The 25,850-nt window shown below is 38.7% G+C and overlaps 4 protein-coding genes across 4 annotated transcripts; all 4 read right to left on the bottom strand.

Moving 5' to 3' along the window:
- Positions 1–6,146: 6,146 nt before the first annotated feature.
- On the bottom strand, positions 6,147–17,135 carry LOC130466799 (uncharacterized). The gene is made up of 12 exons (XM_056835389.1): positions 16,966–17,135; positions 10,773–11,068; positions 10,459–10,674; positions 10,104–10,373; positions 9,599–9,991; positions 9,233–9,493; positions 8,815–9,140; positions 8,556–8,735; positions 8,359–8,463; positions 6,743–6,812; positions 6,532–6,630; positions 6,147–6,430 (listed from the first exon to the last, which is right to left on the bottom strand). Exons 4-12 carry the CDS (start codon positions 10,317–10,319, stop codon positions 6,332–6,334), a joined length of 1,749 nt encoding a protein of 582 aa, XP_056691367.1. The 5' UTR covers positions 10,320–10,373; positions 10,459–10,674; positions 10,773–11,068; positions 16,966–17,135; the 3' UTR covers positions 6,147–6,331.
- Positions 17,136–21,523: 4,388 nt separating this feature from the next.
- On the bottom strand, positions 21,524–23,360 carry LOC130466798 (uncharacterized). The gene is made up of 3 exons (XM_056835388.1): positions 22,241–23,360; positions 21,916–21,999; positions 21,524–21,800 (listed from the first exon to the last, which is right to left on the bottom strand). Exons 1-3 carry the CDS (start codon positions 22,319–22,321, stop codon positions 21,660–21,662), a joined length of 306 nt encoding a protein of 101 aa, XP_056691366.1. The 5' UTR covers positions 22,322–23,360; the 3' UTR covers positions 21,524–21,659.
- On the bottom strand, positions 22,338–24,041 carry LOC110778970 (protein FAR1-RELATED SEQUENCE 6-like). The gene is made up of 4 exons (XM_056835705.1): positions 23,941–24,041; positions 22,821–23,363; positions 22,429–22,702; positions 22,338–22,379 (listed from the first exon to the last, which is right to left on the bottom strand). Exons 1-4 carry the CDS (start codon positions 24,039–24,041, stop codon positions 22,338–22,340), a joined length of 960 nt encoding a protein of 319 aa, XP_056691683.1.
- Positions 24,042–24,058: 17 nt separating this feature from the next.
- LOC130467249 (protein FAR-RED IMPAIRED RESPONSE 1-like) lies at positions 24,059–24,814 on the bottom strand. The gene has a single exon (XM_056835704.1). The coding sequence runs from the start codon at positions 24,812–24,814 to the stop codon at positions 24,059–24,061; it is 756 nt and encodes a 251-aa protein (XP_056691682.1).
- Positions 24,815–25,850: the final 1,036 nt, after the last annotated feature.

Here is a 25,850-nt window from a genome sequence, read left to right as displayed (position 1 = left end):
AAGCCGCAGGCGACGGGGTCACTCAGGCAGCCCTCAATCGTTGGATTGATGCCAACAAGGATGTGAAATGTCTAATGCTCGCCACCATGAGTGCGGATCTGCAGAAAACGTTCATCAACTCAGATGCTTTCACAATCATCAGTGAGTTGAAGAACATGTTCCAAGATCTGGCTCGAGTCGAAAGATTCGAGACTCATAGGCAAATTCTTGAGACCAAGCTTAAGAAAGGCGAGCCCGTAAGTCCACATGTTCTCAAAATGATTGGACTCATTGAGAATATGAGTCGGTTGGATCAGCAATTTTCTCAGGAAATGGCTATAGACACCATCCTCCATTCTCTTCATAGCGGGTATGATCAGTTCAAACTGAACTACAGTATGAATAGTCTGGACAAAACGCTCACTGAGCTTCACGGTATGCTGAAGACCGCTGAAAAGACGCTCAAAAGTAATAAGCAGGATGTGCTTATGGTGCGTGGGGGCAAGTTCAAGAAATCTGGAAAGAAGAGGAATGCTAAGAAAGGTGGCAACAAGGCCAGCCCAGCTAAGCAAACTGGCGCCAAATCTGTAAAGAGGAAGGTCAGTCAACCCACTTCTGAATCCGAATGCTTCTACTGCAAGAAGAAGGGGCATTGGAAGAGAGATTGCTTGAAGCTAAAGGAAGATCAGAAGAACGGAACAGTCGTTCCATCTTCAGGTATTTTCGTTATAGACTGTATACTTGCTAATTCAACTTCTTGGGTATTAGATACAGGTTGTGGCTCACACTTATGTTCCAATCCACAGGGACTAAGAAGAAGTAGAAAGTTAAGCAAGGGTGAAGTCGACCTATGAGTGGGAAATGGAGCACGGATTGCTGCATTAGCTGTAGGAACTTACTTTTTGTCGTTGCCCTCCGGGCTAGTTTTGGAACTGGAAGAATGTTTCCATGTTCCAAGTCTTACAAAAAACATCATTTCAGTTTCTTGCTTAGATGCTAAGGGATTTTCCTTTTTAATAAAAGACAATAGTTGTTCGTTTTATTTTAAAGAGATGTTTTATGGATCTGCTAGATTAGTCAATGGACTTTATTTATTAGATCACGACAAACAAGTATATAACATAAATACCAAAAAGGCCAAAAAGGATGATTCAGATCTCACCTATCTGTGGCATTGTCGATTAGGCCATATAAACTTGAAACGCTTAGAAAGACTTCAAAATGAAGGAATTCTAGAACCATTTGACTTAGAGGATTATGGTAAATGCGAATCATGTTTACTTGGCAAAATGACAAAGCAACCTTTCTCTAAAGTTGGAGAAAGAGCAAATGAACTATTGGGTTTAATCCATACAGATGTATGTGGACCAATGAGTACAAATGCTAGAGGTGGTTTCAGCTACTTTATCACTTTCACTGATGACTTCAGTAGATATGGTTATGTCTACCTAATGAAGCATAAGTCTGAATCCTTTGACAAATTCAAGGAATTTCAGAGTGAAGTAGAGAATCAATTAGGCAAGAAGATTAAGGCACTGCGGTCTGATAGAGGCGGTGAATATCTGAGCTATGAATTTGATGACCATCTGAAAGAATGTGGAATTCTATCAGAATTGACTCCTCCTGGAACACCACAATGGAACGGTGTGTCGGAACGGAGGAACAGAACCTTGCTAGACATGGTCAGGTCAATGATGGGTCAGGCCGAACTTCCATTAGAATTTTGGGGACATGCACTAAATACAGCTGCACTCACTATAAATAGAGCTCCGTCTAAAGCTATCGAAAAGACTCCATACGAAGTATGGTTTGGAAAGCCTCCAAATGTGTCTTTTCTTAAGATTTGGGGATGTGAAGTATACGTCAAACGATTAATTTCAAACAAACTTCATCCAAAATCTGACAAATGTATCCTTGTGGGCTATCCAAAGGAAATAAAGGGGTATTACTTCTACAATACATCTGAGAACAAGGTGTTTGTTGCTCGAGATGGTGTCTTTTTGGAGAAAGATCACATTTCCAAAATGACAAGTGGGAGAAAAGTAGACCTCGAAGAAATTCGAGTCGAACAACAAACTCTAGAGAATGCTCAAGATGACATTCAGGATGAAACTCAGAGATCTTTAGAAGAATCTGGTGAGAATCATGGTCAATCTAGAAATGTTACCCCGCGTAGATCGCAAAGATATAGATCTCAACCGGAAAGGTACTTAGGTATTTTGACGAACGAGAGCTATGACGTTCTATTACTTGAAAGTGATGAACCTGCGACTTACAAACAAGCTATGACGAGCCCTAGCTCCAAGCAATGGCAAGAAGCCATGCAATCTGAATTAGACTCCATGTCTGAAAACCAAGTATGGGATTTGGTCGATTTGCCAGATGGCTACCAAGCCATTGGAAGCAAATGGGTTTTCAAACTGAAAAAGGACAAGGATGGGAAACTTGAAGTTTTCAAAGCTAGATTGGTTGCAAAAGGTTACAGGCAAGTCCACGGTGTGGATTACGATGAAACCTTTTCACCAGTTGCAATGCTAAAGTCTATTCGGATAATGTTAGCAATCGCTGCATATTACGATTACGAAATATGGCAGATGGATGTCAAAACTGCTTTCTTAAACGGCGTTTTAACAGAAACTGTGTTTATGACACAGCCTGAAGGTTTTGAGGATCCAAAGAATGCTAAAAAGGTATGCAAGCTAAAGAACTCAATCTACGGATTGAAGCAGGCATCCAGGAGCTGGAATATACGTTTTGATGAAGCAGTCAGACTTTGGTTTCATCAAGAACGCGGACAAATCTTGTGTATACAAGAAGGTCAGTGGGAGCAAAATTGCTTTCCTAGTATTATATGTCGACGACATATTACTTATCGGAAATGACATTCCTATGTTGAACTCTGTCAAGATTTGGCTTGGGAAATGTTTTTCGATGAAAGATCTAGGAGAAGCACAGTACATATTGGGCATCAAGATTTACAGAGATAGATCTAAAAAGATGATTGGACTTAGTCAAAGCACTTATATCAATAAGGTGCTTGATAGGTTCAAGATGGCGGACTCCAAGCAAGGCTACCTACCCATGTCTCATGGAATGACTCTAAGCAAGACTCAGTGCCCAAAAACACTTGATGAGCGTAGACGAATGAATGGGATTCCATATGTATCATTGATTGGTTCAATAATGTATGCTATGATATGTACACGCCCGGATGTTGCGTACGCACTCAGTGCTACGAGCAGATACCAGTCAGACCCAGGAGAGGCGCATTGGACTGCTGCCAAGAACATTCTGAAGTACCTGAAAAGGCACAAAGATGACTTCCTGGTCTATGGTGGAGATGATGAATTAATTGTTAAAGGCTATACGGACGCAAGTTTCCAAACCGACAAAGATGATTTCAGATCACAGTCTGGGTTTGTCTTCTGCCTCAACGGAGGAGCAGTAAGCTGGAAAAGTGCTAAGCAAAGCACCATTGCGGATTCTACAACTGAAGCGGAGTACATTGCTGCACATGAAGCAGCAAAGGAAGCTATATGGCTAAGGAAGTTCATAGGTGAACTCGGTGTAGTCCCCTCCATTAAAGGACCAATAGCCCTGTATTGTGATAATAACGGAGCTATTGCACAGGCAAAAGAGCCTAGACACCACCAGAGAGTCAAGCATGTACTTCGTAGATTTCACCTTCTACGAGAGTTCGTTGAAAGAAAAGAAGTCGAGATAAGCAAAATTGGTACTGATGACAACATATCAGATCCATTAACTAAACCTCTGCCGCAGGCGAAGCACAACTCGCACACTGCAGCCATGGGAATCAAGCATATTGGAGAATGGCTTTGATGTCTCTGTTTAATGTTTTAAAGTTTTAGAGTTTAAATCTTTGTAAAACATTATTGGTTAATCATTCACAATAAATGAAAAGAATTCATTTTTCCATTTAATTTGTGGTTTATTAAATGATGAGTCCCTTCAATTTGACGATATATTCAAGATAGACTGTCAGGACCAGTCTTGTGACTAAGAAATGTCTATCAAGTGAACTTGAATGTCAAAGGTTGAAAATGGTCCCTAGTCGGAGTTTTCTATAAAATTGGACGCATAGAAAACGTTAGACGATTAGAATGCAAGATGACTAGTAGTTCTGTTTCTTGAACTATGTGGACATGGCAATGTCATAATCATTTGCATAGATACTTACTTTGGGAAGACTAGTATCGGACAAGACCTATGAAACTTTACTGTAAGAGATGAAAATCTGTCATAAGTAAATTTCATTAAAATTATTAGACACTAAATCCTCAATACTTGAGTGATTTGAGATTACTTGTTTGAGAACTGATTGCTTTGACGTTGACCAACCGTCGCACCGTAAAAGGAGGCTATAAAAGCAACGCTCAGGTAATCACCTATCAAACGAAGTCTAATCTCAAGATCGCAAGATTGGGATTGTCCTCCCATAAATCGGGATGAGATGCTTAAAAGTTGTACAAGGCCACTCGGAGAGCTAGAAACTGTGAAATGCATGGCCGTGCTCGGATGAATCATAGGCTATGATTATCTGTTTATTTGATCAGTTGAACTCTGAAACCGAGGAACACCTCTGGACATAATAAGGATGACAACTCTTACCTTATGTTCAAGAGCGAGCATCGAGCGACAAAGGAATTAGGAAATGCACACTTGTCCCTAAGGACAAGTGGGAGACTGAAGGAAATAATGCCCTTGGTCCAAGTATGCATTCTATGTTGAGTCTAATAAATGCGGTTGTGCGGGAAATAATGCCCTTGGTCCAAGGAAATAGTGCTCGTGCAATGCTTGTGCGGGAATCCTGAAGCAATCGGGATTCGAAGTATGATTAAATCCTAAAACTATTAGATAATGATTATTTAATTAGAGTCCTAGTAGGGTTATAATTAAATAAATTAGTATCCTAATAGGATTCCAAAACCTTTTCCATAACTCTATAAATAGGTGCCTAGGGTCACATATTTACATAGATTATTCAAGTATTCAAAGTGAGTTTTTGAGAGAAAAATTCAGACCCATTCCTTGCCTAAAAGTGCCGAAAATCTTTAGTACCTTAAGGGCGATTCTAGTTGGTCAATCTTAAGGCGGATCCGGACGTGCTGTGGACTATCTACGGAGGGACGACATTTGGAGCCCTAAAGACTTGTTCTTGTTCGGTTCGGGCGCAGCTAGGGAAGGCACGCAACAAAGAGTATGCATCTAAACTATGCTATATGATTATGTGTAAATAATATGTATTCCTGGCTAAATGGTTTTTCCGCATGATTTATGAATTGTCATATGTATCATAACCTAACAGTTTGGGCAATTTTTAAGGTCATTGGTTTTCTAGGATAGTTTGTCACACACAATCACATATTTCGCTACACATAACTACATTACAAACATGGATTTGAAAATTAAATATGCCACGTAGTTTATGGTAGGCTTCTATGGGTAGTTTATTTACGCCTGGCTTGGTACCGCTTCTATCGTAGATCCAACACATGCCCCGGTCGAGGTAGTGTCTTCAACAGACGAATTTCGCCTAAGAGGCCAACCCGCAAGTGCAAGTCAAGGGGGCATGCAGGCGAGAGGGACCTAATGGCACTAGTGGAAAAAGGGTCATTTGCATCGCACTTTTAAGCATATTTGCGTCGCACATCGTGCGTGGCAAAAGCTCTCGACGCAAATGACTAAAAGTCATTTGCGTCGCACATTTGTGCGACGCAAATAACCTTATTTGCGTCGCACAATTAGCAAAAGTGCGTTGCAAATAACTTTTCAACATGGTGCCTGAAAAGTCATTTGCAACGCACATTAGCTAAATGTGCGACGCAAATAAGGTTCATTTGCGTCGCACATTTAGCTAATGTGCGTTGCAAATGACTTTTCAGGCACCATGTTGAAAAGTTATTTGCAACACACTTTTGCTAATTGTGCGACGCAAATGACTTTAAGGCGCAAAAAAAAAAAGTCATTTGCCACGCACAATAGCTTAATGTGCGACGCAAATGACAATTTTAGCGCCAAAAAATTAAGTCATTTGCCTCGCACATTGAGCTAACGTGCGTTGCAAATGACTTATTTTTTTTAAAAAAAATATTCGTTTTTTAATATTAGTTGGAAATTCCGACATGATCGTCTTTGAAATTAGACGGTTCATTCCCAATACCGGGAATACATTTATAATTAATACCTGTCACAAAAGTTTACAACGTAATTAACGTTCCCAATAAAAGGCAATTAAATTCGTCATAGATCGATCAACCAACATGTTACAACAAACATAAAATTATTACAACAAAGGTACGTAGCTAGCTAGAGATCAAGTTCATATTACAAATTAAGCTAAAAATTCGACATTGTTCATGAAGTAATCTGCCCAAAAATCTTTCACCTCATTAATCTCCTCCGCTGAATAAGGCAATGTTCTTGAAAAATCCTAAAAAAGTGTAAATAATTCAATTTATCAACGATTGATCAATATAATAGTTTTGTGTACTTCAATTTATTATATAAAGTACGTAGTTTATGAGAACATACCTTAGTAAGATCTTGACTATTACCATGATTCATTATTATGTCGTACATAAAACGCATGACGTAGTAGCCACAATCTAGTGATCCCGGTTGTTGAGCACACTAAATGCATTAAAAATAAATAACACAAGTAAAATTTCTATCACATTGTATGTTATAATTTTGAAAAACTTATTTCTTAGGTAAATAATAAACTAATTATATATATATATACCTGTGCTGGAATCCATGTTAATTTAGTTCCCTTAGATTGTCCACCTAGTCTCTTGTAACTCCGAAAAGCACTACACATTCGATAAAATATGCAATTATATATACTTTGTTTACACATGTAAATGCAAAGAATATTTTACATGTAAGTGCAATTATATACTTTGTTTACACATGTAAATGCAATTATATACGTAGTAGTCACATTTAAGGCTAATTGGGTCGTACGTTCTAGGTCATTTTTAGGCAAAAATGATGTTTTCGAACCCAACTTTGAACCAAAGAACCTAAGGAATGTTTTCAAACTTATTACACGTCTCATATGCATAGTTATAACTTTCTAAGGCCCTTTACAATCTATTATTTCACATTTAAGGCTATTTGGGTCGTCCTAGGTCATTTTTAGGCAAAAATGATGTTTTCGAACCCAACTTTGAACCAAAGAACCTAAGGAATGTTTTCAAACTTATTACACGTCTCATATGCATAGTTATAACTTTGTAAGGCCCTTTACAATCTATTATTTCACATTTAAGGCTATTTGGGTCGTCCTAGGTCATTTTTAGGCAAAAATGATGTTTTCGAACCCAACTTTGAACCAAAGAACCTAAGGAATGTTTTCAAACTTATTACACGTCTCATATGAATAGTTATAACTTTGTAAGGCCCTTTACAATCTATTATTTCACATTTAAGGCTATTTGGGTCGTCCTAGGTCATTTTTAGGCAAAAATGATGTTTTCGAACCCAACTTTGAACCAAAGAACCTAAGGAATGTTTTCAAACTTATTACACGTCTCATATGCATAGTTATAACTTTCTAAGGCCCTTTACAATCTATTATTTCACATTTAAGGCTATTTGGGTCGTCCTAGGTCATTTTTAGGCAAAAATGATGTTTTCGAACCCAACTTTGAACCAAAGAACCTAAGGAATGTTTTCAAACTTATTACACGTCTCATATGCATAGTTATAACTTTGTAAGGCCCTTTACAATCTATTATTTCACATTTAAGGCTATTTGGGTCGTCCTAGGTCATTTTTAGGCAAAAATGATGTTTTCGAACCCAACTTTGAACAAAAGAACCTAAGGAATGTTTTCAAACTTATTACACGTCTCATATGCATAGTTATAACTTTCTAAGGCCCTTTACAATCTATTATTTCACATTTAAGGCTATTTGGGTCGTCCTAGGTCATTTTTAGGCAAAAATGATGTTTTCGAACCCAACTTTGAACCAAAGAACCTAAGGAATGTTTTCAAACTTATTACACGTCTCATATGCATAGTTATAACTTTCTAAGGCCCTTTACAATCTATTATTTCACATTTAAGGCTATTTGGGTCGTCCTAGGTCATTTTTAGGCAAAAATGATGTTTTCGAACCCAACTTTGAACCAAAGAACCTAAGGAATGTTTTCAAACTTATTACACGTCTCATATGCATAGTTATAACTTTCTAAGTCCCTTTACAATCTATTATTTCACATTTAAGGCTAATTGGGTCGTCCTAGGTCATTTTTAGGCAAAAATGATGTTTTCGAACCCAACTTTGAACTAAAGAACCTAAGGCAAAAATTTTGGCAAAAATGGCATTTTCATATGCATACTTTACTTACTTGTTTAGTGGCTCCTTAATCATCAAATTTCTCTTCTTCTGTTGAGAATCAAATATGTAGACCTCACGTTTAGACAAGCAAAGAACTAAAAGCATCCAGTGACTCCTACATACAAACAATAAACGTATGTAGTTAGAAAAAAAAAAGTTAAATTTATAACAATCAATTAAAAACGAAGTTCAAAGTAATTTTCATACTTTTCGTAGTATGGACATAAGATGAATGTCTTAGAACTAAGTGCACTCATGGACCTCGTCATGTACAATAGAATTCGATCTGCATCGGACTTTAACATGGTGGCCGAGATCATCTCCGGGCACATGAATCCAATACTATTGGGGTGACAATCATCGTGAAAACACAACTCACTCAAAGCCCTATAATATAGAGTGTAAGAACGTTAAGACAATCATAAAAATCAAATTTAGGGGCAAAATATGAATTTAGGTAACTCACGTAGCAAAAACTTGTATTATTGATATATTGAGCCATGCTCCCGAGAGAAGTTGATCGGTGTCTTCAACGGTGACACTAATTTCAAAGTCCTTTTCCATATTGAATGTCCTTTTAGTGCAATGTACCTTAACGTGCTCCCCTTCTTTTAATCCCAACATCATAGTTTTCATCACATTGCACTTACCACTCAAATTTTGCACTTTATAATTTTCAAGGAAATAGGTTTTTGATTTAGTGTTGGACGCTTTTGTTCCACTTCCCCCAACCACTATCTCTTTCCCTTTGTTCCCTTTCCCTTTAGGCTCTTTACTTGTAGGCTTGTTTACCTGAGGTATGATTTTCAAATAACGATATACATATTAGTGAGCATACATGGTATAATAGTTCTACTTCAAATTATCATGCATATGTTAGTTACCTCCTCATTCGTAAGCGACACCAAATGTTTTGGCCACTGAGTGAAGGTACCATGAGCTTGAGCAAGTTTCTTAATATATTGAGAAGGCACGGGGACGGGAGCTTCTTTGTACGCGGGCTCAAAATCATCAACGCTCACTTTCACGTTATCGGACGTGACGTCGTTGTGGTGATCAAGGAGCAACTCTGGACATATGGTACCATAGGCAACAAAGACTTTCTCCGAGCCTATGTTCAGGTATAGATGGCACGGGACAGGTTCCTTATTATTTATTTTGAACAATAACGCAAATACAATGTAACATGTTAGAAAAGTTCAATAGAATTAACTAGAAACAAAGTACTTGAAAAACACAAATTATCATACCGTAATGTCGGCAAATGGATCTAAACCCCCGGAACGACAACTACTATGAACATTTGCGTCTATCCTCATATGGCTTGGTATTTGGACACCAAGTTCTTTAGCAAATGTGATAAATTTCTCCATGACCATGGCATCCATCTTGGAGTTCATCTCTTGTATTGTCTCATCTTTGACCCTTTTGGTCACTCTTGCTTCCATTTCCTCCATCTCCGCATCTCCATACCGTCGAAAGCTACGCCGCTCTCCGGTCCCCCACACAGCTTTGATGCCTACTCCACCACCAAATGTTAGTGGTCTCCCTTCTTTAGTCTTACCAAGTGCACGAGATAAGACATCATCTCGTGCACTTTTGGGAACAAATTCCCCTTCATCTTGTTTCCTTTTCCATTCATCCTACATGAAATCAAATGGTTTTGAGAAAAGTTCAACACTTGGTTTCATATTTAAGAACATATATGAAATTAGAGGAATCACAACATTACGCAAAATTGTTAAATGAACTTACAATATTTTCTTTGACCTTTTGTGTGCCCTCATCCGGCAAGTAAGGATTTCCTTTCTCATCTGGTTTCGATCTTGCAAGAAGCCATAAACATGTCCTACTCGGCAAACTTGAAGAAATTGTAGACGCAGAGGAACCTTCAGATGACGAAGAAACTGAGGGAATGTACCCTTTTCTCTGCCATTCACTTGTCATTTCAGCATATGATTTCTGTCCCATATGATGAGGATATATGTTGAAAGATTGACTTTGTCATGCTTTCTCACTTATTTCCTAATTTTAGGGGGGTAAAAGAAATTATTACAACAAAATAAAACTTAGATTATAACAAGACTTTAAATAAGAATAATTTTTATACCTCAGCTTCTTCGGAGGTACGTATCTTCACAAATTCCTTCCATATATCCTTAGTTATATAACTATACAAATCATATGGCATCTTTTCATCTTTTGGCCTTTTCCTTGTACCCCGAATCCAACCAGTCGTCAATCTTGATTTGAATTCCCTCCAACGCTTATCACAACTCTTTAAGACAACTTCTTTCTTAGTTTCATCTGTGATATGAAATTCTCTCTAAATGAAAGAAAAAGAAAAGGAACAAGAAAGTCTTTTAGCACATGAAAAAGACACGTAGATATGTACAACTGAATTTCCAAAATAAAACCGGTTACCTTGACGTCTTCCCACAAAGTGTCTTTTATTCCTTGTGAAACATCTTCCCAGGTTCTGATCAATATTGAAACCTTTGCGCGACTTATCTCGCCAATGTGATTCTTGTAATCCGTTGCCCATTTCCCTGTGGGTCGGTCCAAGTGATCCCATTCAATTTTTCTTGGAACCCCGGGCATGGATTTTATTCCTTTTGTAGGGCCTCTTGGCTTCTTTTTTTGCTTTTGGGGCACTTGATTTGGTGATTTGTTAGAAGGACCTGAATTTGCGTGTTGATCTTCATCCATGCCTGACGCTACTGCATTGGAAAATCATCAAAATTACATACCTTCAAAAGCAGGATTTTAAAATAAAAATAAAGTTCTGATCAGTTCTGTGCACTGATCTGCACAGCTCAGATCAGAACTGTGCAGATCAGTGCACAGAACTGGTCAGAACTGATCAGTTATGTGCACTGATCTGCACAGCTCAGATCAGAACTGTGCAGATCAGTGCACAGAACTGATCAGAGCTGACCAGTTCTGTGCACTGATCAGCACAGCTCAGATCAGAACTGTGCAGATCAGTGCACAGAACTGATCAGAGCTGACCAGTTCTGTGCACTGATCTGCACAGCTCAGATCAGAACTGTGCAGATCAGTGCACAGAACTGGTCAGAACTGATCAGTTCTGTGCACTGATCTGCACAGCTTAGATCAGAACTGTGCAGATCAGTGCACAGAACTGATCAGAGCTGACCAGTTCTGTGCACTGATCTGCACAGCTCAGATCAGAACTGTGCAGATCAGTGCACAGAACTGATCAGAGCTGATCAGTTCTGTGCACTGATCTGCACAGCTCAGATCAGAACTGTGCAGATCAGTGCACAGAACTGATCAGAACTGACCAGTTCTGTGCACTGATCTGCACAGTTCTGATCTGAGCTGTGCAGATCAGTGCACAGAACTGATCAGAGCTGACCAGTTCTGTGCACTGATCTGCACAGCTCAGATCAGAACTATGCAGATCAGTGCACAGAACTGATCAGTTCTGACCAGTTCTGTGCACTGATCTGCACAGTTCTGATCTGAGCTGTGCAGATCAGTGCATAGAACTGGTCAGTTCTGATCAGTTCTGTACAAATGCTGGGGAATGAATTTGAATATGCAAAATTTTGGTCCACAAACCCACCCAAAAACAGACTGTTCTTTAAAGATTAAGCAACAAAGAAAGCACAACCAAGCTCCTGAAATAACCTTCAGATACTAACAACCAGCAATTAGATGGTACACAGGAACTTAGCAGACACTTAAATCCAAATAAGATGTTTTTTTTCCGGGTTGGGAGGTAGTTTGGGAGTGCAAACATGGATGACATAATATCCAGCTCCATGAGCATAATATAGAGACCAGTTGCATAAGAATTCAAGGAGTATGGAAATTCCCTGAATAAAGAAGTATCAGGTGTAACCATCCATCATCCTTTGAACAACCACCACTTTCCTAAAGCCTCGTACTAATCTATTATTCCACATTTAAGGGTAATTGGGTCGTTATAGTACATATTTAGGCAAAAATGACGTTTTCGAACCCAACTTTGAACCAAAGAACCTAAGGAATGTTTTCAAACTTATTACATGTCTCATATGCATAGTTATAACTTTCTAAGCCTCGTAATAATCTATTATTCCACATTTAAGGGTAATTGGGTCGTTATAGTACATATTTAGGCAAAAATGACATTTTCGAACCCAACTTTGAACCAAAGAACCTAAGGAATGTTTTCAAACTTATTACATGTCTCATATGCATAGTTATAACTTTCTAAGCCTCGTACTAATCTATTATTCCACATTTAAGGGTAATTGGGTCGTTATAGTACATATTTAGGCAAAAATGACATTTTCGAACCCAACTTTGAACCAAAGAACCTAAGGAATGTTTTCAAACTTATTACATGTCTCATATGCATAGTTATAACTTTCTAAGCCTCGTAATAATCTATTATTCCACATTTAAGGGTAATTGGGTCGTTATAGTACATATTTAGGCAAAAATGACATTTTCGAACCCAACTTTGAACCAAAGAACCTAAGGAATGTTTTCAAACTTATTACATGTCTCATATGCATAGTTATAACTTTCTAAGCCTCGTACTAATCTATTATTCCACATTTAAGGGTAATTGGGTCGTTATAGTACATATTTAGGCAAAAATGACATTTTCGAACCCAACTTTGAACCAAAGAACCTAAGGAATGTTTTCAAACTTATTACATGTCTCATATGCATAGTTATAACTTTCTAAGCCTCGTACTAATCTATTATTCCACATTTAAGGGTAATTGGGTCGTTATAGTACATATTTAGGCAAAAATGACATTTTCGAACCCAACTTTTAACTAATCTACAAATTAACTTGGTGAAAAAATAGTTGCCAAAATTGTACCTATCTCACTATTTCTCTTTTTCAACATAAAATCCTTCATCATGATCTCGGCGTGTATAACTCATGTCAACATCGTCAATCATTTGAGGGATATGCCAGGAGGAAGGTGGAATCTCATTAAACTGCTCATCATACTCTTCTTCATCATCTACATCCTCAACGCCAAGTATTCTTCTTTTGCCTTCCAGAACAACTGACCAACTACGATCGGCAGGGTCAACCATGTAAAAGATTTGTTTTGCCTGTGATGCTAATATGAAAGGATCTGCAAGATGCCCAACTCGACTAAAGTTTACAAGTGTCAGGTACCCATGTTCATCCTTTTTGACACCGCGACTAATATCAACCCACTTGCACCGGAATAGAGGAATCTTAAAATACTTATATTCCAACTCTAATATTTCTTCAATGACTCCATAGTAAGAGTTCGTCTTATCTACAAGTGTTCTATCTTTTACACTAGCATACTCTGAAGACAAACATATTGCCGTAACACCACTATTTTGCATCGTCGTTTTGTCATCTTGTCGCTTCGTGTAAAAAGAATAGCCATTGATGTCGTACCCCTCATAAGATATGACTTGACATTTAGGACCATATGCCAACCATCTCACCATGTCAGATACCTCATTAGGCGTGTCGGAAAATTGATCCATCACTCGACGCTTGAACCATGTGAGGAATGAACGATTATGCTCTTTTATCAGTTGAGGACCATTTTTTGAAGGATATTGCTCTCTAAGAAAGTTCATGTGCTCAGCCACGTATGGATGGACTTCACTAGGACTTTGCACCACAAACAGCTCAACCTTACACATCATTTCAGAACTGATTGATATCCTTTTCTTGCCAATTGTACCTTGACCCCCAAGTCTCCCATCATGTCTAGACTTTGGTACTCCGACTTCTTTCAAACGTGCCATATATTGAGAAACCCATGCAGCAACTTCCTCCGCGACGGTTCGTTGGACAATACTAGCTTCAGGTTTGGCCGGATTCATCACTCTATTTTTCAAGGTACCCATTTCCCGTTCAAAGGGATACATGTACCTCATACAAACTGGCCCACAAAGCTTAATTTCACGAACAAGATGAATAATCAAATGAGGCATCATGTCAAAGAATGATGGCGGAAAATACTTTTCAAACCGACACATGGTCTCAAGTACATCAGCCTGCAAATCATCCAGTATTGTTGGATTGATCACCTTGCTACAAATTGTGTTGAAAAAGAAACACAATCTTGTAATGGTATACCTCACTTGTGGCGGCAATATCCCTCGAATTGCAACCGGCAGCAATTGTTGCATCAACACGTGACAATCATGAGATTTCATTCCAACTAATTTCAAGTCAGACATGGACACAAGTCTACGAAAATTTGAAGAGTAACCGGCAGGGACCTTTAAGCCATGCAAAGACTCACAAAAGCTAACTTTCTCCTTTTTAGACAAGGTGAAACAAGCTGGGGGAAGGTACCAGCGTTTTCCCCTTTCTTGAGGTGCCAACTCGGAGCGACCCATATCAGCCATATCTTGTCTAACTTTAGGCCCATCCTTCGTTTTCCCTTGCATATTCAACAATGTCCCAACAATGGCATCACAAACATTTTTCTCAATATGCATTACATCCAAACAATGCCTAACTTCCAAATCTCTCCAATATGGGAGATCCCAAAAGATAGACCTCTTCTTGTAACCACCACTTGGCTGACCTTTATAAGGCTTACCAAACTCTGTCTCAATGTCTTTAACCCGTTCATAAACCTCACACGCACATAAGGGGGCAGGAGCTTCTCTCATCTCCAATTCTCCATTAAAAGCTTCCTTCTCTTTTCGAAATGGATGATCTTCAGGAAGATACATCCGGTAATCCATGTACACATCTTTCCCACAAAATTTTAGGCGCCTCGAGACCAAATCATCATGACAAACTGGACATGCCTTCTTTCCCTTTACAGAATACCCTGACAAATTTCCATAAGCCGGGAAATCATTTATCGTACAAAAAATCATGGCACGTAAAGTGAAATTGGTTTTGGTGTATGCATCAAACATCAACACCCCTTCATCCCACAACAATTTCAAATCTTCAATGAGTGGCTCTAGATACACATCTATGTCATTTCCGGGTTGTTTAGGCCCAGAGATTAAGAGCGACAACATGATGTATCTACGCTTCATGCATAACCAAGGAGGCAAATTGTATATGGTGAGAAGAACCGGCCAAGTGCTATATTGGGTACTAAGTGTCCCAAATGGGTTCATTCCATCCGTGCAAAGACCAAGCCTGAGATTCCGAACTTCTTCCCTAAAGACCTTGTACTTTCGATCAATGTTCCTCCATTGTGGAGAATCAGCAGGATGCCTCATTAACCCATCTTTCTTCCTCCCCTCGGCATGCCACCTCAAGAGTTTTGCAGTTTTCTCTTCTGAGAAAAGGCGCTTAAATCTTGGTATAATTGGAAGATACCAAAGCACCTTAGCCGGAGAAGGTTTCTTCTTAGTTGATGTTGCATCATTCTCCACGATCTTGTAACGGGACAATCCGCATCTTGGACACTCATGCAGATTTGCATACTGCTTTCGATACAACACGCAATCATTTGGACACGCGTGTATCTTCTCATAATCCATACCCAAAGGACACATAAGCTTCTGGGCCTCATAGTTAGACCTTGGAAGTTTGTTTCCTTCAGGAAGATTACCAGACGTGGCCTCCAAAAACTGTGAAAAACTCTTGTTGGTCCAACCGTTTTCCACCTTTAAGTTGAAATATTCGATGACGGCACCAAGTACAGTTTGTGTAGAACCAGGATATAATGGTGTTGCGGAAGCTTTGATTATACTATCATACATATGGGGACGCTCAACGAAATGATGGTCTTCCACATCATGCATCATATCATCTATCCTATCTTTCTCCTCTTCTTCCTCACTTTCAACACCAATATCATCCTCAATTTCATTATCATCACCATTATCACAATGATTATGCTGACTCGAGCTCGGCATACTAGAACTTGCCCCATGATCTATGCTCTCACCATGCCATGTCCACGTCGTGTAGTTACCCTTAAAACCGCGACGAACTATGTGATCAACAATATCATCAATATCCCGATACCCCCTTGAATTATTGCAATCACAACAAGGACACAGAATTAAACTTGATTCATGTTCTGATTGATATTTCAAGGCAACCTTAATGAACTCTTGAATCCCTTGTAAGAACCTTGTAGAAAATCGTTTACTACCATACATCCAACTCCGATCCATTTTCAACCACTAGACCAAATTTTGTCAAAGGTTAGAATATAAACTAGGCTATTCATATCATTATAAATCCAAAATTTTGTAGCAAACCCAAAACATGATTTCATATATCACCTAAATTCATTTCATACCCAAAACTTCATTTCATAACTTTTAATTCAACAAAACCTAACAACTAAAATTCAACAAAACCTAAATCCTAAAATGTACCCAATTAAAATTCAACTAAAATTCAACAAAACCTACAACTAAAATTCAACAAAACCTAAATCCTAAAATGTACCCAATTAAAATTCAACTAAAATTCAACAAAACCTACAACTAAAATTCAACAAAACCTAAATCCTAAAATGTACCCAATTAAAATTCAACAAATAATATCAACCATTAAAATTCAATTATAATGCATAATTAAAATTCAATTATAATGTCCACAATTAAAATTAAAATGCACAATTAAAATTCAATAAATATCAAAATTAAAATTCAATACCTAAGAGAGGAGAGACTACAATGAACAAGGGCGGCTGAGTGGGCGGCGGCGTGAAGGAGTGAGTGGGCGGCGGCGTGAAGGAGTGAGTGGGCGGCAGCGTGGACGACTTCCTTGGCCGTGGGCGGCGGCTCTAAAAAGGGAGTACAGCAAGAAGGAGTGAAGCAGTGAAGTGCAGCGTAGTGAAGGGGCAGCGCAGTGAAGAAACGGCGGAAGGCACGGAAGGCGGCAGTGAAGCAACGACGGCAGGGTGAAGCCGCCGGTGAGACTCTAGCAGTGTTGGTGCTTGGTTTCGTTTGGGAGTGAAGCAGTGTTGGTTGTTTGTCGAGCAAAACCTAAGTCAGAATGAATCTTGAAAGCAATTAAGCGTGAGCGCGAATTCGGAAAAAAAAAATCAAAACACATTTGCGTCGCAGCTTTATTAAACTGCGACGCAAATGACTCTAGGATGCCCCCCAGAGTCATTTGCGTCGCAGATTAGTAAATCTGCGACGCACTTGATTGAGTTAATTGCGTCGCAGTTTTACTAATCTGCGACGCAAATGACTCTGGGGGGCATCCTAGAGTCATTTGCGTCGCAGTTTAATAAAGCTGCGACGCAAATGACTAAATTTTATGCTAAAATTTGTCATTTGCGTCACATGTTCAGAATGGCGTGGCAAATGCGGGGATGCAAATAAGCCTTTTTCCACTAGTGTGGGCGACCGATTGGGTTCGGGATAGGTGTACTACCTGCACAAGTACCGAGTGGGAAACATGCGCGGCGTATGCACCCCCCTATTGGCGAAAAAAGGTATCCTTAGTCCCAACTCCCGAGGGAGCCGAGATTCGTTATGATGTTCTGCCCGTTCACATTAATATGCTGATTTTCAGGTCGTCCCAACTTGATGGGGAAATAAACGCGGCGTAGGATCGTTTCACCCTTCGGCTATTTTGATTACCTACAAGCACGAGTATTTCCTTCACTATCCCATTGGAGTCGCCACTGTGAGGGGGTCGAAAAAGCGCGAGGCTAATGCGTGACCTTGTCCCTCGTGGGTGTGACGATTCTTTTTATTCAATCAAGTGTAATTGGATTTCCTGTGAGTATACACCCAATTGACTAGTAATATAGGAGTCTCCATTCAGTTTTTAACGACAATGAGAAAAACTGACAAAACTCGGTTATCGTGACATAAAGGGAGTGCAATTATGTTTGACCACGACGGCCGTAGGTTCCCTTGTGATCCCTGGTGTGGGGATCTCTCAATATACACCCGCAAGGTAGAGATTGAGGGTTCGGGGGACTGTAACTACCGAGAGGAGTAATTCGCTCGTCGATAACTCCAGAGGCAGGATATCCTTACTAGCTCAGCATAAATAATTGAAGGGACATGCGTTAACTATTAAACTAATCTGAGTTGATTTTAGCAATATGCAACATATAATACTAATTCGATCGTGATTATCTGATTTAAATAACATTAAGGGACCTAGCATGATAATCCGATTTCCCAAAAATATTATGTTTGTTAGGCGTGATAGAACAATCATATTAGGTTAGTTTAACAGTTCATAAAAAGGGCGAGGAAAGCAGTTAAATCATCGAAAAGGGACACATTACGGCGCACCCTTGAGAGGTGCGTCACGGTTCTCAGAAAACTAACCACTTTGACTTTGCTATTTCTCCTTTTTATTTAACGAATCTCGATTATGGTACAGGATACGTTCTGTTCGATTTATGGATCGATTGCGACAGAACGCGTGAACAGTTTCGCAGCGAGAGGCTTAGGCTAAGGGGTTTAGAGTCAATACTCAGAGTATATTATGTGTTGTTGTGTGTCCTTTCACATCGAAACTAGGGGCCTATTTATAGGGAAGAGTTCGTGGAAAGATAGAATTGCAGAGTTCTAATCCGCAAAGAGTTAGGAAAAGAGACGTACCTAGGTATTTTCAGCGCCCAGGCCTGGGCGCCGAAGATTTCGGCGCCCAGAGCCAGGCGTTGAAAATAGGGTCTGGGCAGTTTTGTTTAGTCAGATTCGGATTCCTAAAATCCGTAGAGTTTTAGATTAATTCGAGTCTTTTAGCGCGTATCAATTTTGTGACGGAATGCGTCTGGGCCCGTTACGAACTCTAGGCTCGTTAGGATTTTAATTAATACGTAACTCTTATTTCCGAGTCCTATTAGGAATAGGATTCTCGCAGTTTTCTATCTCATTTAGGATTTATGTTGGAATGCAACACCTAATTCTGACAGGTTTCTATCTTTTATGATTTGCCACTTTTAGAAGCTACCTTTTACGGCAGCTACTATTTTTAGCAGGCTTCCATAAATAGCAGGTTTCGGGTGAAATGAAATGGGGAATCGAGATTCGTTTATTTTAAAGGAGATGCGTTGTCAAGTGGAGTTTTTATGCTTTCATCATCGAACCTTTCCCTTGCGGGAATGGGGACAAAAGTAGGTGTCTACACTACCACACACTCATTAGTACTCAAACTAATCCACTTCTCACTCTTAAAATGGCCGCCTACTCAAGCTCGGATCCGAACTCGTCCGACGTGGTTGATTTACCAGTTGAGTTCTCGGCACCTCCAGAAAGTAGGCTGCTACCCATCAAGCTTCGGAGTGCGGATCATGCAGACCCTGGTGTGCAGTATATTCTTCTGGCATCCCAAACCCTAGTGTGGATAAAGAAGGACTACCAGGCCCGATTGGGATACGGACCAGACCAGGTGGCAATTTGTTTGTACCGGGAATATGCGAAAAGTCTGGACGAGGAAAAATCCGCGGCAGCTAACGAGATCGAGGACGGAGAGCTAATAATTGTTCTTCTTGTGGTAAGAAACGCCTCAACTCTTATTATTATATTACATTGTTACTTAAGTTATTACTCGTGATGGGCTCTTTGTAAAGGACACAGTGACGGATCTGGGACTTTTTGTTAATATTCGATGATAAAATTGGAATCGTAACATTTGCGTTTTTCTATGAACCATTCTTGATAATTATAGTTTTTACACAATTGATATCTTATACCTAAAAACTAAAAGTACTCCAAAATATTGAAGAACAACCAGGGCCGACCTATGTAGATAGCCATAAGCGGCCATTTGCCTGGGCCCTAGGGATAATAGCCCAACATTTCCTGGGCCTAGTGGTTTGCTTTGCTGTTTTTTGCCCTTTAATTAATAATATTTTTCAATTTACTTTAAAAAATCTTCACCGTCAACAATAATTTTGTATTTAATTTTATTTATCTGCCTTTTTTTCCCATCTAATTTTATTTTTAATATCTGCCATATTAATTTTTTTTAAAAAAATTTATCACCCAACATTGAAATCAGATTATTTAACTTGATCATAAATGTGTACAGTATTATAATTTTATTCATTTATTATAGCACGAGGTAATACATAAACGAGCCTCGATATTGTTCTGATCGAGTTAAATATTCGAGGTTACCTAACTGACCCAAATGTTAAGATCCAAAACAATCCAAAAACGTTAAATAGATATGATCTGCGCTGCCTTTTGGGCTTCATTACAAAGGTATTTTTTTTGGGCTTCGTGAGGCCCAATCAAAGCCCTCATAGAAATTCAGCCCTTTATACCCATAATACGTTTCCCAAATCAATTAGTCAAATTCACTTAGACAATTCATCCCTTAAATAAACACTACTTGACTTGTTAACTCGTTGACAATATGATGATATAAATGTGGACACTTCAATCGTAAGGTTCGACGTTATGCAAGATGAAAGGGCTGGGTTACGATCGTATGCAATGCGCCACAGAGTGACTACCAAGATGGAAATTGTGTACAAGGAATGGGAAAACCAAATTATGGTTCCGGAGGGTAGGGTTATGTTGTTCACCCATGATGAATTCGGTGACCCGGTGCTCATTTCACGTTTACAAACAATCGAAGGTGCAGGTATCACCAACCATTCTGTTATTAAAGCAGTGACCTTCTAAAATGTGTGATGTTGGTGTTTCATGGATGTTATCAGGCATATGTATTATGTTTAAGAAATTGGTTTATGTGTTGGGTTTTGCTTATAATGTTATTATAGCAATGACCTTATAAAATATGGGTGTTGCATTAAGTGCTATTTTAATGTTTTTCGGAAAGTTGTATTATGTTTTCAGGAATATGTATTGTGTTTTATCGATTATGTATCTGTGTTGGTGTTGCTTGTATGTTTATGTAATTTGAGTTCGGACATTCACCTATGTATTATGGTTTGGGAACATTTAAGTATGAGTTTACCCTTAATTGTGTACTGGACATTTACATATGTATTATGGTGTGGGAACATTTAAGTATAATTTTACCCTTAACTGTGTAGTGTGATTTAGAAAAAAATTATTGAATGTTTTCGTATTATTTTAGTTTGGAAATATGAATATCTAAATAATCGGCCCACATATTTAAGCCCATTTTAAAACCCACATATTACAGCCCAAAATCGCTTGAATGAAACAAATCTTGACATCAAATACAAATGCTTGAAAAACCCAACAAAACCAACAAACGACTATCACAATTATGACTCTTTTTTACTCCAAAGAATCCCTGTATACAATTTTTGCAATCACTTCAATGAAATCTGCCCAAGTCATAACAAGGTTTTTACGCACAACCTTTTACAATCATGGTTTACCAAAGTGGAATACATCCTTTAGTAGTAGTACATATCGAACATGTAAACATGTCTAACTGCGATGTTGGCCTTGGTCCCATCCCATGTTATTGTGGCTTACTAGTATATCATCATCAGGAACAACGGGAGATAACGGCAACTGTTGTGCAATGCTAGACACCTCATTGGATGGGTTTTTGTACTTCCTTGTCACCTGCAATGTATATAGTTTTGATCTTCCTTGTCACCTCATTGGATGGGTATTTTTACAGCAGTCCTAATAAGGAATATAATTTCAACATAATCACATACACACGACATTCATATACCTTTAATTTTCCCACGCTATGTGACCCGACTGTTGAAGGTCCATCTAATCCCTGTGTTGAAGGTCCATCCTCCTCAGTATTCACCTACATTAAACATATACATATGCCACAATAAATTATACATGCACCATTACGTAGTATTATGATCAAATATACATTTTCCAATGTCTGTTTAGTGTAGTAGATTAAAAGTTACCATAAGTCTATCATTTGGTATGTACATACCTTTTTTAGTGTTAAGTTTTCACGGGTATATTATATGTTTATAGGATCAAAACATGTAATTCGATTAATGTGGTAATAAGAGGTGCAATTACATACATACCTTGTTGGTTTCCTTTCTCTTTGGTTTCCAATTGTTGTTCTCTCTAAGGCCTTGTATCTTAAGGTAAAGGGCCTCCCTCATTTCTTCTTGCTCCTATTTATGGGATTCTTAACATTTCCCTCTGTGGTGTCCATCTGATCTTGGATTTTAAGTGATTCCAATGGGAATAAAATTTGTCTCTGTGTCACCAACTTAACCCTATCCCTTACAATTGTTTCTAGGCTATGCAATTCATTCACAACAAATTGCATAGTTTGATCCTCTATAGTTGCTTCCTCACAAATAGGCTCAAATTCTAGCATCATCTTATCAAACCGTTTAGCAACCTCCGTCTTTGTGGGATCATAAGAAGCAACCGTAACATGCATATTCTTCCGACATACATCCTTCCGCCAACGCCGAAGGATGTATTTCTCATGAATATCGACCACAGAGTTTGTATCTAACACACGAATACAGTTCCTACATAGAATACCCCTCGTCTCAAAAATCTTACACACACATGATATTTCCATTGGTTCTGCACAAAACTTCACTACGTAGAATTTCTTATATTTCGTCAAAACCTCTTCACTCTTACCTTTTGACAATGATCCATACACGATCTTCCATCATATATTCTAAGTCTTTCTCTGATATCTGTTTCTCCACCTTCACAACACAATACAAAAGCCTTTCACATTCTCTTTGGACATCTCTAAACTTGTTGTCTGTGTATAGCTTCTGGAAGACCTTCTCAATGTGGAAACCAGTAACAAGTTTACGGATATATTTCGCACAATTATCGTCCGCATCTTTTTCATCGCTACACCTTTTATTCATAGCATCACAATATTTTTTTGGAAACTCAAACAACTTAGTGCTTCTCTCCAAAAAACCATCGAAAAAAGAGTTTATCGACTCTACCCGCTGCGTGATCTTCATGCCAGCCCAAAAATAGTTGTTCATATATGCAGGCACCCACATATTTCTCTCCTTATACATGTCTCTCAGCCACTCATGACTCTTAGCATGCTCTTTAACCTCATATTCAACTAACATACTCAACCATCTGCTCTCAAACTCCTCTACACATAGACTCTCATACACAACCTCTTTCATCACATCTTTAAACTCTGCATACCTAAACGATAAATATATAGAGTCAGCATCATATCTCAGTGTGTACAATAAAAATTGATGCTCTACGTCGAATACAAATTAAAAGAGGTCCCAAATCCAAATTGACGGGGTGCTTTTCTCGTGAATAATTCTATTAATTGTTCATATATGCACGAGAAAAACACACTCCGTCCATTTGGATTTGAAACTATTTGTCATTATTTAATTAAACATAACATGATGCAAAGTGTAATAGTACTATATGAAATTAATTAGGGACTATGTAACTACTATTTTCTCTACAAAACATTGTTTTGTTTTGTAGTACTATCTTATAGTATTTATTTTACTATCTGACCACATACATTTCTTAAAATATAGGAATTTACGTTCATATACTAACACTCAAGGTTACTTGTCGTACGATTAGATTTCAAGGAGCGTATATTTCAACTCTCCTCTTCCGTGTTCCTTATTTAATTAGAATTTCATGAAAATAACTAATTAAACACCCGTACCAACCACAAGGAAGTTAAAATTAACAATCTCATATACATAAATTATAGCATGTCAGACTTATGTGGAGAGGTTATAGATACCTAGTATGAGTACCGAGCTTAGTCAGGATTTTGTTCATTATGTGCCATAGGCACCAACGATGTCGAGCTCTAGGCATTACTTCTGACAAAGGATGTCTCATAGCCGGAGCCTGATCAGTTAAAATTTCATTAGGACATCTCCCTCCCATGCATATGCGCCACTGCCTAAACAACCACGTAAAGCTTTCTGAATTTTCATAGGACACGCACAACCAAGCAACAATGAGTGACCATGATGATTCACTCCGACAAAATTAGCAAAGGGGAGCTCATAGGAGTTGGTGAGGTAGGTAGCATCAAAGCATACGACCTCCCCGAAGCCCTTAAAGGCAACACGACTCCTTGCATCAACCCACATAATATCCTTTAGATGACCTTCCGCGTCTAGTCTGTGGGCGTGGAAGAATTTATCGTTGTCCCTTTGTAACCCCTCGAAATAGGACATCATTGCACTCGCATCCCCACCTTCCATTTTCAATTTTCGTTCTTTGTGTACTATGTGTGACATGTCTTTTTCAGTTAGGATAACATTTTCAATTCCACCCAATCGTTCCGCAAGATTTGCCCTTACCTGTGACACCGGCGCACCCGAATCAAATCTTGTTATTAATCCTTCCTTAAAATGCTCTGTGACATGGGCCATTCTATACTCTTTCACTCCCCTCCAATTTCTGGGAATGGGCTGGTGGTTAGAGTGTTCTAATACGACATTCCTTACTACACACTCACCTTCCCCATTCATACTAGCTCTTAACATTGCAAGACACTCACACTTCTTTGACTTCCTTGTCTTCTTTGTCGGAGGCTCAGGTATTGCACTAGTACCCAACTGCATGTTCTTTGATCTCTTCTTCGCCTCCCTCCTCTCCCTCATATCAGGCGCACCATAACATTCACACCTTCATGTCGCACCGGTCAGTTGCTTGATTTTATTCATTGTACCTTGGGGCCTGCAAACACCAAATCCCTAATGTTTACCATATCTCTTGTAATAGTCCTCAACATCCTGCCAACTTCCAAATATGAGCCCTACACTGGGGGGGGGGACAAGTTCCTCGTTAGTGGTAGTACATAGGCTACCTCCACTTTTCACATGCTCAGGAGTGAAAAATATTTCGTCTTCCTCTTAAATGGTCCTATTATTCCTTACAAGGGTTACATTGGAGGATTGTATAGACGAACCACCAATTAACGTTGTTGAACAACTCTGAGGGCTAACACAAAATAGATTTTCATCTATGTTGTTATGTTTAGTACGGATTGGGGTGACAAAGGATAAATTTCCATCTAGGTTTCCATTATGGGTAATACTGTTTGGGGTGAAAAAGGATATATCTGAACTCCCGACACAGGATCCAAATGGAGATTGAAGATCGTTACTTTCAACAACCCCCATTCCACTAGGAGATCCATGAAGAACACCACTATCGAATGGAAATTCATTTGAGGTAACACCACCATCACCCAATCCAACATGCCTTTGTTGAAGTTCTTGTACATGATCATTATCATTTAGGACACACTTAACACCTTGGTTATTAACCTGCAATAAATTAATTTCACATTACTAGATTACTAAAATGTGAAACATAAATAATACTGCCTCCGTTCCTAAATACGTGTCCACTTTGGACATGTACACGGTAATTAATAAAATTGAATGGTGTGTAAGAGGTAATGATTGAGAATGTTTTTTTTTGGGAAAGGAAAAAGTAGATAATTGTTTATTGATAAAGTATAAATAAAAGTGGAGGTGGTGATTGAAAAGTGGGAAAAGTGGAGAATGTGTAAGAAAAGGTAATAATGATGTATAGAAAAGTGGGAAAAGTGTATGGAAAAGTGGGGAAAGTGTATGGAAAAGTGGGAAAGGTGTATGTCCAAAAACGGAAAGTGGACACATAAAAGGGAAC

This window comes from Spinacia oleracea, chromosome 2 (assembly GCF_020520425.1).
Source record: "Spinacia oleracea cultivar Varoflay chromosome 2, BTI_SOV_V1, whole genome shotgun sequence".
Classification (NCBI taxonomy): Eukaryota; Viridiplantae; Streptophyta; class Magnoliopsida; order Caryophyllales; family Amaranthaceae; genus Spinacia; species Spinacia oleracea.
This window is presented reverse-complemented; position numbering and strand designations above follow the sequence as displayed.

Bases quoted from the DNA above. Each gene is read 5' to 3' on its own strand.
- LOC130466799 (XM_056835389.1), bottom strand. From the start codon at position 10,319: ATGGGACAGAAATCATATGCTGAAATGACAAGTGAATGGCAGAGAAAA. The intron at 9,141-9,232 runs GTAACTAACATA...ATCATACCTCAG, and splicing joins TGTCGCTTACGAATGAGGAG to GTAAACAAGCCTACAAGTAA. The intron at 6,631-6,742 runs GTATATATATAT...TAATGCATTTAG, and splicing joins TAACATGGATTCCAGCACAG to TGTGCTCAACAACCGGGATC.
- LOC130466798 (XM_056835388.1), bottom strand. From the start codon at position 22,321: ATGAGGGAGGCCCTTTACCTTAAGATACAAGGCCTTAGAGAGAACAAC. The intron at 22,000-22,240 runs GTATGTATGTAA...TGTTTAATGTAG, and splicing joins AGAGAAAGGAAACCAACAAG to GTGAATACTGAGGAGGATGG. The intron at 21,801-21,915 runs GTATATGAATGT...TATACATTGCAG, and splicing joins ATAGCGTGGGAAAATTAAAG to GTGACAAGGAAGTACAAAAA.
- LOC110778970 (XM_056835705.1), bottom strand. From the start codon at position 24,041: ATGAGACATCCTTTGTCAGAAGTAATGCCTAGAGCTCGACATCGTTGG. The intron at 23,364-23,940 runs GTATCTATAACC...TTTATCGTTTAG, and splicing joins AAGCTCGGTACTCATACTAG to GTATGCAGAGTTTAAAGATG. The intron at 22,380-22,428 runs GTGACACAGAGA...TTAAAATCCAAG, and splicing joins TAAGGGATAGGGTTAAGTTG to ATCAGATGGACACCACAGAG.
- LOC130467249 (XM_056835704.1), bottom strand. From the start codon at position 24,814: ATGAGGGAGAGGAGGGAGGCGAAGAAGAGATCAAAGAACATGCAGTTG.